This window comes from Neocloeon triangulifer, unplaced genomic scaffold (genome assembly GCF_031216515.1).
Source record: "Neocloeon triangulifer isolate White Clay Creek 2 clone unplaced genomic scaffold, ASM3121651v1 ptg000014l, whole genome shotgun sequence".
In the NCBI taxonomy this organism is placed as follows: Eukaryota; Metazoa; Arthropoda; class Insecta; order Ephemeroptera; family Baetidae; genus Neocloeon; species Neocloeon triangulifer.
This window is the reverse complement of record NW_026775556.1, coordinates 15,643,538-15,658,163: the sequence shown is the minus strand read 5'-3', so window position 1 is coordinate 15,658,163 and position 14,626 is coordinate 15,643,538. Positions and strand designations below refer to the sequence as shown.

Below are 14,626 nucleotides of genomic sequence, written 5' to 3'. Positions count from 1 at the left end.
GTGAGTTCCGAATTTCTGGCCTGCTTCACACTTTTGGCTAAGTTTAGTCTCATTTAATTTTACCATAATAATTAATAATTATAACATTATTAGTATTCCAAAAGCACAAATTTATTTTCTTTTTAAATTTTATTTTATACCGTTTTATATGCTAGCGCATTTTTTTGAAATAATACTACTTACAATAAAATTAACAAATGCCTTAATTTTCCTAATAATTCTGTCCATTTAACTTTTTAATTAACAAAAATTTTCACTCCAAAATTTACAAAATTTTATGAATTTTATAAGGCCGAGCTCCAATTCCATTTTTTCCCGCCAGTGAAAGTTCAAACTCGCCGCAAAATAATGTCGCTTTGTTTCAGACATGCGCAGTAAGTGGCGCAGCCTGCTTGTGCATTGTCAAGTTGATTTCCCAAACACAATCGGCTGGACTGCATTTGATTAGATTTTCCACTCATTTCCCGAGGAGCAAGACTCTTGCCCGGCTTCTTGAAGTTAACCGAGATCGGTCTGCGCAAAAATGGCGAGCGTCTCGTACCAGATCTCCAATCTTTTGGAGAAGGTGAGTCTTTTCTTTTCTCCTCGAGAGCATGATGCCGGCTTTCGCCCGCCGCACACTCTCTCGCCAAATGCATTTAAAACGCGCTCACGTTGAATTTCGGCTTTGCAGATGATGTCCAGCGACAAGGACTTCCGCTTCATGGCCACCAATGACCTGATGACCGAGCTGCAGAAGGACAGCATCAAGTTGGACGACGACTCTGAGCGGAAAGTTGTCAAGATGCTGCTCCGCCTCCTTGAAGATAAGAACGGAGAAGTCCAGAATCTGGCGGTCAAATGGTTTGTCCAATTGTAAATTTTGAAAATTTACTAATTGTTACTTTGAAATATAGCTTAGGGCCGCTGGTCAATAAAGTGAAAGAGTATCAAGTGGAGACAATTGTGGACAGTCTTTGCACCAACATGGTGTCGGATAAGGAGCAGCTCAGGGATATTTCTAGCATTGGCCTTAAGACTGTCATCAGTGAACTGCCACTCGCCTCAAGTCAACTCGCTGGAAATGTCTGCAAAAGAATCACAGGCAGACTTAGCACAGCCATTGCCAAAGTAAAGTGTTTTTTAAGTTTATTTTGGTCAAATAATAAATGTATTTTTCTCCGTTACTACAGCAAGAGGATGTTTCTGTCCAGTTAGAGGCCCTAGACATTTTGGCTGATCTACTGTCAAGGTTTGGAGCTCTTCTAGTGAACTTCCACTCCACAATTTTGGAAAATCTACTTCCTCAGTTGGCTTCTCCTAGACAAGCCGTTCGCAAAAGGTTTGTTAGCTTGTGTAAAGGTTATACTATAGCTCATTATAATGGAAATTTTTAGAACAATTGTGGCTCTGGGCCTGCTAGTTATGTCATGCCACCCTACACTGTATACAAAACTGATGATGGTGATGCAAGAGGAGTTGGACAAAAACACTTCAATCAGCACCACTAGAACATACATCCAGTGTGTGGCCGCCATCTGGTTAGTCTTCAATATACTTTTTTTGCCATTACTAATTTTATAAAAAAAATTATTAGTCGACAAGCTGGACACCGATTTGGAGAATACGTAGAGCAAATGGTGCCCTTGATTGTGAAATATAGCAGAGAGGATGACGACGAGTTGCGCGAGTACTGTCTGCAGGCATTTGAAGCCTTTGTCCAGAGGTGTCCGAAGGAAGTCAGCCCTCACATCCCAACGGTAATACCCCTAACCTGGAGCATTATAATTAAACCAAATTAAACAATGAAAATTCTATTTAATTGATATTATGCATCTAATCTTGAAAATCTTGTATTTAAATTCAAAATGACTTGATTAAGTTTTTCATGGAGAAAAACTTCAAAATCATTTAAATTTAACTTAGATTTTTATTGAACTCTTTTTATTTATTACATTTTTAAATTTCCAGATTGTAACCTTGTGTTTGGAGTACATCACATATGATCCAAATTACAATTATGAGGAAGAGCCAGATTATGATGACAGTGCGATGGAGACTGAAGACGAAGATGGTGGAGACGAGGATGGAGAGGAGGAATACTCGGACGACGACGACATGAGCTGGAAGGTTCGCCGTGCTGCTGCCAAGTGCTTGGAAGCGGTCATCAGCACCAAAAGAGAATTGTTGCCTGATTTATACACAGACGTGTCACCTGCTCTAATTAGCCGATTCAAAGGTGACTTCAACTATTTTATTTTCCATTGTTGAAACCTTATTCTCTTTTGGATTTTTTTTAATACTTATTTGGCATTTTTAGAGAGGGAAGAAAATGTCAAGTCCGACATTTTCCATGCTTACATGGCACTTCTTCGCCAGACCCGAAGAATTCAGAGTGTCACCGTTGAACCAGACGGCATGGATGCCGAGGAAGGCCCTATCACTCTGCTCCAAAATCAAGTTTGTTACTGGAATTCTGAATCAAAGCATAATTAAATTTTAAAATTAGGTACCAACCATTGTGAAAGCTGTTCACAAGCAAATGAGAGAAAAGAGCATCAAGACGAGACAGGACTGTCTGACCTTGCTTAGAGAATTGGTAGTCGTTTTGCCTGGTTGTCTTGCTTCTCACATCCCTGCCCTTGTTCCTGGAATTTTATTTTCTTTGGGGTGTGTATTAAACTTTAAAAAACTGTTTAGTTTACAAATAAGTTATCTCAAAGTGCATTGGGCTTACTTGCTAATTAATTCTATTTGCAGTGACAAGAACTCAAGCAGCAACATGAAAATCGACACTCTATCCTTCATCAGCTGCCTGGTGGCCTCGCACGAGCCAACCGTGTTCCACCAGCACATTCCTGCCTTGCTGCCCCCAGTGATTGCTGCCGTGCGAGATGGGTTTTACAAAATCACCGCCGAGGCTCTGCTAGTGCTGCAGCAGTTGGTGCAGGTGGTTCGACCAATGGACCGTCACTGCAACTTCGACTTCAAGCCATTTACTGCTGAACTCTATGAGTGCACCTTGCAACGCCTACGAGCTGCTGACATAGATCAGGAGGTGAAGGAACGAGCCATCTCTTGCATGGGCCAGATTATTTGCAACTTGGGCGACTACCTGCAAGCTGAGCTGCCCACTTGCTTGCCTATTATCTTGGACAGACTGCGCAACGAAATTACACGACTCACCACTGTGAAGGTAATTATTCAATAAATAAGGAAATCAATCATGATTGGAAAGCTATGGACTAAACAATAAGCATTGTTAAGAGTTTAAATTTCAACCGAGCATAATTATGAAAATTTTCGTTAATTGTTTCTATCTGGATTGATTTTAATAATTTCTTGTGTGTAATCAGAAATTTTCTTTTCATTTTCAGGCTTTGACAAAAGTTGCTGGTTCTCCTCTGCACATTAACCTGCAGCCTGTGCTCGTTGATGCCATGCCTATTCTCGGCTCATTCCTTCGCAAAAATCAGCGCGCCCTTAAATTGGCCACCCTAACCCTGTTGGACGTTCTCGTCCGAAGCTACAACAAAGTCATGCACCAGAGTCAACTGACCGCTGTGATTGTTGAACTGCCTCCACTTCTCAGCGAGTCTGATCTGCACATTGCCCAGCTGACTTTGACCCTGTTGACCTCTGTGGCACAGACCCTGCCTCTGGCACTTGGCAACATAGGCAGCGAAATTCTGCCTGAAATTTTGGTCTTGGTCAAGAGTCCTCTTCTGCAAGGCGCTGCCCTCGCTTCCATGCTTGACTTCTTCCAGGCCTTGGTCCAGGCTAACCTGCCCGGCTTAGGATTCTGCGAGCTGGTCATGCTGCTCAGGCAGCCTGTCTTGACTGATCAGATGGCATCCTCCCTTCACAAACAGGTTTGATAATTTTAAAATGCTTTGATACATTTTTTATTCGAAAATTTGCATTACCAGGCATTGCATTCTCTTGCAAAGTGTGTTGCGGCCATAGCTTTGATTGTACCTGGTGAAGCTCAGAATGTCCCGATGCAGTTGGCCTCCGACACGAAATTGGGTGGCACCAACCAAGAGAGGATTTTCAACATGTATACCATTGGAGAAATTGGAAGACACAAGTAAGGACTTTTTTAAATTAATTTCTGGTAATTGCAACCCATTTTTAGATTTTTTAATGCAGTTATTCTTTTTTAACTTGAACAGAGCAAAAGAGAGTTTGAATTTTTGTAAGAAATTATTGTTAAATCTTCTAAAATTAATTTTTGAACTTAAAAAGTCAATTGCAATAGATGGAATTAAAAACCATTTATAATTTTCCTTAGGGACTTGAGTGGCATTCCACAGGTGTCAGAAGCACTCCTTTCTGCCTTTTCGTCAGTTACGGAAGAAGTAAAGTCGGTGGCTGCTTACTCTCTGGGCAGTGTGGCCTCGGGCAACTTGAATCACTATTTGGGCACAATCATGAACGAAATGAAAGCCAAGCCTAGGAAGGAGTACCTGCTTCTGCACTCTCTCAAGGAGATGATCAGCTACCAGGCAAGCACAGCGGCTGGCCGACTGGCCCTGCAGCCTCATGTGCCCACCATCTGGCAGTATCTCTACGAATACAGAGAGTGCGCAGAGGAGGGAACCAGGAACGTGGTGGCCGAGTGTCTTGGCAAACTCACGCTCATAGATCCCGACACGCTGATGCCACATCTGAGGGAGTCGTTGGCCTCCGAATCTGCTCACATGAGAACCATTGCCGTCACAGCTATCAAGTTCACCATTTCTGACCAGGTTAGCAAAATATTTGCAATTTAACCAGTAAATAGTATCTTTTTTTTCATTATATTAAAATAATTATTAAATATCTATTTTTGATTTGAAGAATATTGAAAAGTTTTAATGCAATAATTTTTTTTTTTAAATAAATTTTGTTATTTAATTTTTTTTTTGTCAGATGAAAGAAAATTTTAATTAAGTTTAGATTTTATTGTCCTTGGTATCGCCCGACATTACGTAACATGAACCAAGGCATCCAAGGCTCGCAAATTGTTGCTAATTTATCTTTGTATGCCTCTCCAGCCTCAAGCCATTGACCCTCTTTTGCGTCAACACATGGGCCAATTTCTGGCTGCGCTCAAGGACCTGGACCCGAATGTGAGAAGAGTGGCTCTTGTAGCTTTTAACTCTGCCGCACACAATAAACCTTCACTTGTAAGAGATCTGCTTGACGAGACCCTCCCTCAACTTTATGAAGAAACCAAAGTCAAGGCATGTTCGGTCGAAAATTTAAAATTAAAAAAATTAAATCATGCTCTTTATTCTGCAGAAAGAGCTCATTCGTGAGGTTGAGATGGGTCCTTTTAAACACACTGTCGACGATGGGCTGGACATACGCAAAGCTGCCTTTGAGTGCATGTACACGCTGCTGGACTCGTGCATGGACAGACTGGACGTTTTTGCCTTCCTCGACCATGTGCAGAACGGACTCAAAGATCATTATGACATCAAAATGCTGACCTACCTCATGGTCGCCAGGTTGTCTCAGCTCTGCCCCTCGGCTGTTCTTCAACGTAAGCTCCATCCTTTCCATTTCAAATGATTCAAATTTTACCAAATTTATTGTTTATAAGGACTTGTGCACTTGGTCGAGCCCCTAAAAAAGACTTGCACAACCAAAGTGAAGGCCAATTCGGTGAAACAGGAATTCGAAAAGCAGGATGAGCTCAAGAGGTCTGCCATGAGAGCCGTTGCAGCCTTGTTGTCAATTCCCACAGCAGGTACATTTATTTTGAAAGTGCGTTGGCATGAATCTAATTTTCTTTTGCTTCAGACAAAAATCCTCATCTCGCAGAATTTGTGACTATTATAAAGACAACTCCTGAACTGCTAACAATCTTCGAGTCAATTCAGAAAGACTCCTCCATGGCCTCCGGAGGCCAGGACTCGCCAACCATGATGGATCTGAGCTGAAAAACCCACCACCTCACCATCCAGCGTGGAGTGCATTAGTGCTGAAGTGATGATTTAACATCAATCAGACTTTCGTGCTTAATCAAGGTAAAATTGCAAAATTGAAACCGCCACTCATTTCTACCTAATCGACTGCTACAACCGTGGGATACTTCTTAACGTGTAATTATATTTTCGAGAGAAGGAGTGTAGGCGATGATTTGTTGTAAATTAAAACTGCAAGTCTTTTTTTCCTTATGTTTTCGGTAGAACGAAAACCTGTTTAATAAATACTTAGTGTAATAATCAATCGACTACAATTTAAGTAACACAGAGTAGCGCAGAGTTGGAATAATTACTGAACAATAAAAACAAACTCCTTTTTTCATCCAAGCAAACCACACGTTCATCAATTGCTTGCATCACCTGACCTAAGAAAGTAAGAAAACCTTAGCGGTTACAGGTATAATCTTGCTTATCAGTCCCTGAGGGCAGAGAACTATGAATCAGACTCTTCATATCCAGACTTGTGGCAACAAATCAAAGATCAAACACAAATCTTTGGCCAAGCAAATGCAGGTTCATTTTTTAACTAGGGGTTGTTGGGTGTCACGAAACGGCTGCGGCCAATTGCTGAGCAATGAAGTGCAAGTGGAAGGCAGAAGAGGCTAGGCAGGCCATGTTGGCAATCGCAATGGTGCAGTGCACCTTGCGGAAACTCTTGTGCAGGCGGATGTAGTGCGGGCAATGCACCAGACCGCCCATTGCTTGGTGGCCAACTTCTGAACCAAGGCCGGCTCGGCTTTCGATCTCCTCTTTTGCAGAAATGAGAGAGACGAGCGGCCCCGTCAGGTACAGGCGCACTGCCAGCTCACCCAGAAAGCAGGCTGAAAGCACAACTCCCTGAAATTAATAAACTTATTTTAGAATATATCGTCATATTTTGATGCAAGTGGATTTTTTTTTTTAAATTTTCACAAATTATAAATATGAAGTTTTTAAAGCTCAGAATGATTAATATAAATTTAACAGACAGGCGCAGAGATGTTAAGTTTTTTTTTTTGTAGAATTTTCAAATTTCCTCATAATGTGTAAATTGAAATTTATGAAAAGCAATGAAAATGAAATTGTTGTAATTTTAATCTTTTCCATCAAGAAATTTTCCGACATGCTTCCGCCAATTTACTTTTTACTGAACTTACCTGTATGCTATGGACGGTGCTCCAACTGCTGGATGGGTGTTGACGGACAAACCCGAGCAGGGTGCCCATGCTGAGCACGGCGTTGAGGGAGAAGTATCGGGGGAAAAGAACGCGCTGCACGGCGCCAAAATTGTGCCTGGGCAGCGAGAAGTAGAGAGAAAGACCTGCGAATGTGGCAACGCATATGATAAGTGTGCCGTTAGCGATAATAGCGCGGAAGAAATCACCAGAGACAAAGGTCATCCAGAGCTGCGCTCCAAAGTGAGCAGCGAAGCACGCTAAGTAGAGAAGGGCTGATGAGGTTGACTTAGAGGAAGTGCCCTGATGACTGGGCGCGAGACTCGAGGCCACCAGTAGCACTGCGGAGAACAGGATAGCGTGTGCTGGTTGCGTGGTGCGAGTTAAAACTCTGTAATCAGACACATGGATATTTATTAACCTTACCCAGACCAATTAAACGAGATTTTCTCTTAAGATTGAAAACGTGATTGGCGCTCGGTTGGATCTGAATAAAATAAAAATCAGCACAAATTTGGAATGCACAAACAAATTATTATATTTTTTGGATCAAATAAAATTATTATTTTAATTAACTAGTTTTTCTTCAGAATTTTCACATTTAAATATTCTAGCAAAAGCTAAGCTATTTTTTTTTAATAGCAGGGAAAACGTTTAATAACCAAAATGCAGTAATCCGACAGATTTATTGTAGGATTAAAAGACGCTGCCGGCATTATTTGTCGGACCTTAGCTACTTCTCGATTGCCTCATTCTTTGCATTCCGCTATTGTTGCTAAGGGACGAGAAAAGTATGTCTCATGATTATAGGCACAGTACATTCTGAGTGGATGAGACTAATTTTTCAAATTGATAGTAGTCTGATCATTTAATCATTTGCAAATTAAATTAAGTTATTTTGTAAAATATAAAAAGTAAGTGCTTTAGTTTTTCCTAGTTTATTTTTGCCTTTTTAAAAGCACAATTTTGAATACAATCAAAATATAAGACAAAATAATTCAGAATAATTATATGAGGATGGAATACACTTTTTTTAAATAAATAAACTATTAATTTTTTTCATCGCCAGCCATAAATTAATCTAAAAATTTATATTTTTTTTTTAATTTTTACTGAAAGTAAATACTTAGGAATAATATAAAGGTCAATTAATAAAGGTTATGCTCACACATAGAAATTTGACTTCTGAGCTTTGGCGGCCAAGGTGTAGGCGACGTCGACGCACTTCTTCGTGTAGGCCGTCATCTGGGCAATGGAGTCGGGTGGCAGGTTGGTGTCCCGTGGCACGGAGGCCATCACCTTGGCGATGTCCAGGGTTCGCTTGGGACGTTTCCCCGGCGGCGGCAACTGCGGCGCCGGGGTGGTCAGCTCAGGTGGCACTTGCGTCAGCTCGGCCACCTTGTCCTCGGACAGTTTCTCTAGCATGGTGCGGGCGCACATTTTGTATTGCAATAAAAATTAGTAATTGCGGGCAACGTTCGCAGAAGTGGAGGACCACTCGCTGAATACTGTTCCTGCAGAGCGCGAGGACACTTACTTTTATAAGCGCCCCCTCTCTCGTCCGACGTGCCACGGCCCGCCCGACTACTCCTCACAATGCAGACTGCTTTTTTGTGCGCCTTGTCCTTAAAGTTCGTTTTTTTTGTACACGCGAGATCGATCGGCAAGTGCTTTTACTAATTAGCCATTTTCACAGCCGACTGACCCAATTTCTGACCTGAACTTGTAATGGATATTATAGTCTTGCTCTTCGAATGAAGAAATCAAACGAGGAACTTAATCGCCGGCGCTTATTGTTAAAGCACCACGTACACGCTGAGGTTTTGAAATCACTCTTGCTCAGAGGGACAATGACTAGAAAGCACGTTTCGGTGTTACTTTTTTCGGATACCGAGTCGGGATTCCCCAATAATCAATTCTTTTAACTCATCCCAATGAGGGATTAAAAAAATCCTTCAGACCCTTTTTCACACATAATAATGATTTTAATCATAAGCAGAAAAAATAAGTGCATTCAATTTTAAATTATAAAGCCATGATGAATTTGTTAAATTAAGATAGTGTGAAGCCCAAGAAAAATTGAAGCGTGCTGGCAAAATAATTTTGCATTCGTAATAAAATATTTCCTAATTTTACTCCGTTTTTCTAAAGTAAGAAAATTAATAAATCGTTTGAGAGGTAAAAATAAGAAATTGCATAAAGCACTTTCTCTATAAATCAAAGCGCCAACAAGTAAATGGAATGGAAGATACAAAAAGGTTACAACACAACATGCTGATTATTATAATGAGAGGGATAGCGCATGTGGAAATTTTCAGTGATTATTTTAATGAAATGCAAACAAAAAGCACCATTTTTTAATCAAGTGTCTGATACGTGCAAGTGCCTGTTGAATATTAATAATTAATAAATCAAACTGTATATAACGAATTATCGCTGTCGAGATGTGATTTTACGCGCATTTTACACTCGGTGCGTCTCTGATAGCTTAATTGATAAGTAGTCGCTCGCTCCACCATGAAACTCACGCCGGGGTCTCGTTGGTTTTTATTGAAGGGTCTCTGCTCTTAGCTGACAATCAATCAAGAAAAATGTTTCGGCAACAGTAACTATGTTAACACGAGGGGACTCTTTTTGCGCAACACAATCTCACAGACCTTTTTACGAGTTAAGATGTTCACGGACAATACTGGGAATCGAGGGACCAGTAAAATGGCACTTCACCCTGAAAAATAATGATTCAAACCACTTTGGCAATTATGTGTGTCATACAAAATTTTTATTTACAATCATCTTTTAATTTTGTGATCTTCTCTTCCAAATGCAATTAATTTGAAGTTAGCTTCAAGGTACCTGTGAGCCACATGAAAAAATATTAGATCGCTTGGGTTGATAATTTTTTTCTTTCCATTTTTTTTTTTTTTGCTCATCCTCTTAGTTCGCAAAAAGGCGCTCTCGATCTCAATGCGTGTGCTGAGTGTGCTCGTAAAGCTCTTATCTAATTTGTACAATGGTCGTGTCTTCTTCAACCTACATTAATTCAAATCGCTTTTGATGCACGCACGTACTTCTCACACACATTCATGCAGATAATTCTCGTAGCCGCGTCTATCTCGCATCAAGGGAGCAAGGGCTGCCTGGTCTACGTGATCGGCCGGATTGCAGGAGAGGCGCCAACCAAAAATTCCACTTTAAAAAAATGCCTTCTCGGCTGCTTGTTGTTCTCGGCCGATTATATTAAAGCTAAATCCTTGAGATACATCAAAGTTTTAATTGTAATTTCATACTTTCAATTAATATTATTTTATTTAATTAAAATAACGAAAAAAATTATTGTTAGGCACTAATTGTAAGTGTGTCATGAACAGTTGGAATAGCCTAGATTTAAATAATATTACTATAGAGAAATCTACTTCACTGGTGATTTTTTTCTAGCAAAATGAATTGAAATGCAAAACATATACAATCCTCCTTTGACAGGAAAGATGATATACAAGTGCATATATGACACCAATGCAATTGATTCTAAATGATTTTCTTTGAACCGTTTGCATTGTTCATACTAGAGGCAGTGCATACAAATCGATTAATTGTAATTCGAGATGCAAGGAACGAAATTCCCAGAAGCGGTCGCAATTATCGCAGGACTTTCCTTGTCGCTGAACTTGCACGACAGGACAGCACGAGGCTATGGGGAAATTTAAAAGGTGTGTACGTGCTGAAATTAATCACAAAATTTAAACAAGAAGACGCGCATATCTAAAGACGTCAACGAAGAAAACGTGAAAAGTCGCAGGGCAAAACCAAAGGAAAACGGAGGCAACTTTTTACCGATCACTTCAATGTGCGCCTCTCTACATCACTAATCCACTTCGCTGCAAACTGAGTAAACTGACCCACCCAAATGGACATTATTGTTATCGCTGTTAATTACTGTCGCTCTCCAGACGTGCTTAAACAGCAAAGTAAGTCAACGACCTAAATGCATTTTACTGTCTGGCTTCGAGTTTGAAAGAAAAATAAATGGATCGCTATGTCTGTATAGCCGAAACACACAAAACCTGCAGAATCATCATTCAGACACATTTTTACCCGCAAGTAGACTTCTTACAATATATTTTTCCTCTGGCGAATCTAAAGACTAAAATTTGTACAATTAAAAATAAAAAAATTATAATAATGTAGGCAAAAAACGTGCAAGTATTAAAAAGTCGCAGGGGAAAAAGATTCCAACAAGAAAAATATCTTTCGGTAATGTTCGGTAAGATCAATAAATATTATAAATTAAGAATTATAAAATTTCAAACTAACGGACATTTACTAGAAAACAAGGTGTTTAAAATCAAGTCTAGGTTGGAGTGTCTGCAGGTGTATTTTCGTCCAGTGAAGAAAAGACTAATTTTGTTCTGGCCATATTGGTCCCTTAATTAATTTACTCATTATTTTAAAAATTGTTTAAATATCACAATCTCGTCGTTCCATGCACTACACACGTGCTCGTAAATTTTCCAAGGTTCGAAAGTTTATTACCAAGGAAAGGCCTGCCTTCTGCACTTCTATTGCATATATGATTGGAAAGAGAAATTCTAATTTAAGTATCGTAAACTACACAATTGATTCCTTTTTTGATCAGATCGCGTTTCGAAATGCGCACCACCTGTTAGAATGAGTGAATCCTTATTAAGGCGAGATACCATAGGGGTGTTTCCAAAACTAAATTGAGGCTGCATGCGATGATGTGTGAGAGGAACGCAAGCACATGACCGAGCGTTATATAAACGGAGAGCCCTAGCGCGTGATTCGAGCAGTTGGACACTGTCCAGGTGGTTCGGTTTGTCCACGAGTCTTGAAGATGATAAATACAATTTTTTGACGGCATTTGAAAAATGAGTCATGGTGAAGATTCTTTTAGAAAGAATAATTTACATTTAAATTATTATGATGAATTATTACTTTTAGTTTCAAATTTATTCTCGAGATAATTGAAGTACTCAAATTAAATTATATTTATTTAAATTTATAAAGCACATTTTTAATCTACGTACAAAAAACCTTTTTGACATGTAAACACAGTTAATATCTGATAAATATATAAATTTAAAGTTTTTTTATAAATTTCATTTTTTATAATTTTTATTCAAATATTTTATCACTTTTATTTTTTATAAAAATTAAATTTTTATAATGTTTTTATCAACAGTTTTATAACGTATGTTAAAAATTTATTCTTTCCACACATCATTATATTATATTTATATAATTATATTTTTTTACTTTCGTTTTTTATATTTTAAATTTTCAAATTCTATATTATTATGTTTAATGAAACTGCCACAATACTATCTGCCAATTTTGTTGTCTCATATTATGTTAAAATTTATTTAAATAAATCTTCCTGTTAGCAATCTTAAAGCAGATGACTCATTTGCCTGATATGAACCTCCCTATTATTTGCAATGGTCAAGAGCGAGGGAGCGCGAATTTAGTTGCAAATCAGGACAATGACGCGGTGGGGCAGCGACGACGGGGCAAGATGAATGACGGATGGCAATTAGTCGCCTCTTTCTTCTCGCGGACGCGGTTACACGAGCCGCTTCTCGTGGTTTCATTCTGGGAAACGATGGTGCAAGTCTAGTGAGCTCACGTGGGGAGTCCTCGGCCCGCAACCGAGACAGACGTGCCTTCAGTCACGTGTTCACACCTTTCACGCTGCATCGTGGTGTGGATGCACACGGGGCTAATAAAAAAGCAGCTCAGCGGACTTGACAGTAAAAATGTTGAGAGTTACGTCAGCCAACGGCCGCGGCGAACGAGCCTCTCGGCGGCCGGAAACTTACAGTGGGGATAAGTGCGGTGCCGCAGCCGCCACGTGACAATGCAGCACGCTGGAAAGAGATCAAGAGACTCCCCATTCATTGTTCTCGCTCCTTATAAGGAAGCATGGTGATGCACCGTCAGCTGATCAAATTTACAAAATCAGACAAGAAGTTTTACTACAAAAGAAGTTTTATTAATAAAAATAAGCCCTCTCCAATTAGTATAAGCCAATTGTAGTAACATTGGAGAAAGCTAATTTTTTAGAAATATTGACAAAGACCAATTTTAATAAAATTGGGAATAAATAAAAAAAAATAAAATTTTGAATTTCACAAAGATTCCAGATTTCGTTTTTGTCTCGGTTTGGCGAGCGCGTTAGATTAAAGTCGGAACAATAAAATTAAGTAAAAAAAATTAAATATATATGATATATATGTACTTGATTTTAACCAAGATTCCAGTAATAAGTCTAATTGTAACTGCTCAGACATGAGAGCAGAGAGTATAAATTGAGTTAACATTTGTGCCTGATTGTGAGTGGGGAGTTTTCTAGCCTTGAACCTAACGCTATTTTATTTTCATTTATTTTCCATTAAATTCAAATTCCATACAAATGGTGAAAATTATTAAGTCCAAAAATTTCTGGAATTTCAAGAAATGAAATAAAAAGAATGAAGCTTTTGGCACGTGTAATTTTTGTAGCATGCATATAATATTAAATATTACATTGATAAAAAAACGGTCTAGTGAGTTGGACTGGGTGCGCCTCAACTATCTTTCAATTTGACTATTTGATCTACGATGAGCATGGAGCCGATTTGAGCAGAATTTCTCTTTGATCTGCACGCTGCTGACGCATGGTGTGTGGCGAGGAGCGAGATGCTGATTAAAAAAAGCGATGCCGAGTGTATCAATTTGACCTTCTCTCGCTTTCTGGAGTGCGAAATTATCCTTCAAACAATTTGTTGACCCTCCCGAGCTTATCTTTTACACTTCGATCGAAGGTGTGTCCACGTACGCCACCTGCAAATATAGTGCATCGCTGTTTTTTTTAGCTACCTCCAATTTACAGTCCCCGCAAAATAATTTAATCGTTTTAATTGAGCGCATGCGATGTTTTTGCTTCCTTCCTTCTTTGCATGCTCGCAAAGGTCGTTCAGGGAGTGTCAAAAACTGCTTTTTGATATGGTGCCAAGTGAATAAAATTATTCAAATTAATTAAATACGAAATCTTTTCTTCTGATTTAAATTGAACATAAAGGATAACATCTCATAAAATTTACTTAAATTAGCAATGATAAAAAGAATGGAGACGGTATTCTTAATTTTAATTAAAAATTTCGTTATCTGAAAGAAATATAACTATACATAATAAAATAATAATTTAATAATTCTTTTTTCATTATATTGCAAACGGCCACCTCTTTTTAGTTTTCAAATGTGGTGATTGTGGTATTTCCTTAATATATGGTAGTAATAATCGTAAATAATTACATCATTAAAAGGCGAAAACAGAGTCTGCTCTGACACCTAACAAGAGAGCTGCAGTTTTCCAGGAATAAGAGCAAAAAAAGAAAAACGGGGTGTTGGGATTATCAGGACGTCTAAATTTTTAATCGGTTGTTTTGCAAGTATAGTTACAATTTTGTAATTTCCCTACATTTGCCTAGCACCGTTTTATTGTAATAATCTGTAATTTTC

At 39.0% G+C, this 14,626-nt stretch overlaps 2 protein-coding genes across 3 annotated transcripts; one reads left to right on the top strand and one right to left on the bottom strand.

The window, feature by feature from the left end:
- The first annotated feature begins 374 nt into the window (after positions 1-374).
- On the top strand, positions 375-6,296 carry LOC132200241 (cullin-associated NEDD8-dissociated protein 1). 2 transcript variants are annotated; one of them, XM_059625566.1, is made up of 17 exons: positions 377-565; positions 674-843; positions 897-1,110; positions 1,173-1,321; positions 1,377-1,520; positions 1,577-1,739; positions 1,951-2,218; positions 2,300-2,439; positions 2,489-2,649; positions 2,740-3,175; positions 3,357-3,851; positions 3,909-4,069; positions 4,274-4,730; positions 5,019-5,207; positions 5,266-5,509; positions 5,570-5,716; positions 5,770-6,296. In XM_059625566.1, exons 1-17 carry the CDS (start codon positions 524-526, stop codon positions 5,907-5,909), a joined length of 3,720 nt encoding a protein of 1,239 aa, XP_059481549.1. In that variant the 5' UTR covers positions 377-523; the 3' UTR covers positions 5,910-6,296. The 2 variants fall into 2 exon arrangements, with proteins under 2 accessions (XP_059481550.1, XP_059481549.1); XM_059625567.1 differs by lacking the exons at positions 5,570-5,716; positions 5,770-6,296 and having other exon boundaries at positions 375-565; positions 5,019-5,211; positions 5,270-5,406.
- On the bottom strand, positions 6,124-8,632 carry LOC132200243 (transmembrane protein 205). The gene is made up of 4 exons (XM_059625568.1): positions 8,277-8,632; positions 7,318-7,499; positions 7,091-7,254; positions 6,124-6,791 (listed from the first exon to the last, which is right to left on the bottom strand). Exons 1-4 carry the CDS (start codon positions 8,546-8,548, stop codon positions 6,498-6,500), a joined length of 912 nt encoding a protein of 303 aa, XP_059481551.1. The 5' UTR covers positions 8,549-8,632; the 3' UTR covers positions 6,124-6,497.
- Between the last annotated feature and the right edge of the window lie 5,994 nt (positions 8,633-14,626).

Bases quoted from the DNA above. Each gene is read 5' to 3' on its own strand.
- LOC132200243 (XM_059625568.1), bottom strand. From the start codon at position 8,548: ATGTGCGCCCGCACCATGCTAGAGAAACTGTCCGAGGACAAGGTGGCC. The intron at 7,255-7,317 runs GTGATTTCTTCC...CCACATTCGCAG, and splicing joins CTGGATGACCTTTGTCTCTG to GTCTTTCTCTCTACTTCTCG. The intron at 6,792-7,090 runs GTAAGTTCAGTA...TATTAATTTCAG, and splicing joins GCACCGTCCATAGCATACAG to GGAGTTGTGCTTTCAGCCTG.
- LOC132200241 (XM_059625566.1), top strand. From the start codon at position 524: ATGGCGAGCGTCTCGTACCAGATCTCCAATCTTTTGGAGAAG. The intron at 566-673 runs GTGAGTCTTTTC...TCGGCTTTGCAG, and splicing joins TCTCCAATCTTTTGGAGAAG to ATGATGTCCAGCGACAAGGA. The intron at 2,219-2,299 runs GTGACTTCAACT...TGGCATTTTTAG, and splicing joins TCTAATTAGCCGATTCAAAG to AGAGGGAAGAAAATGTCAAG.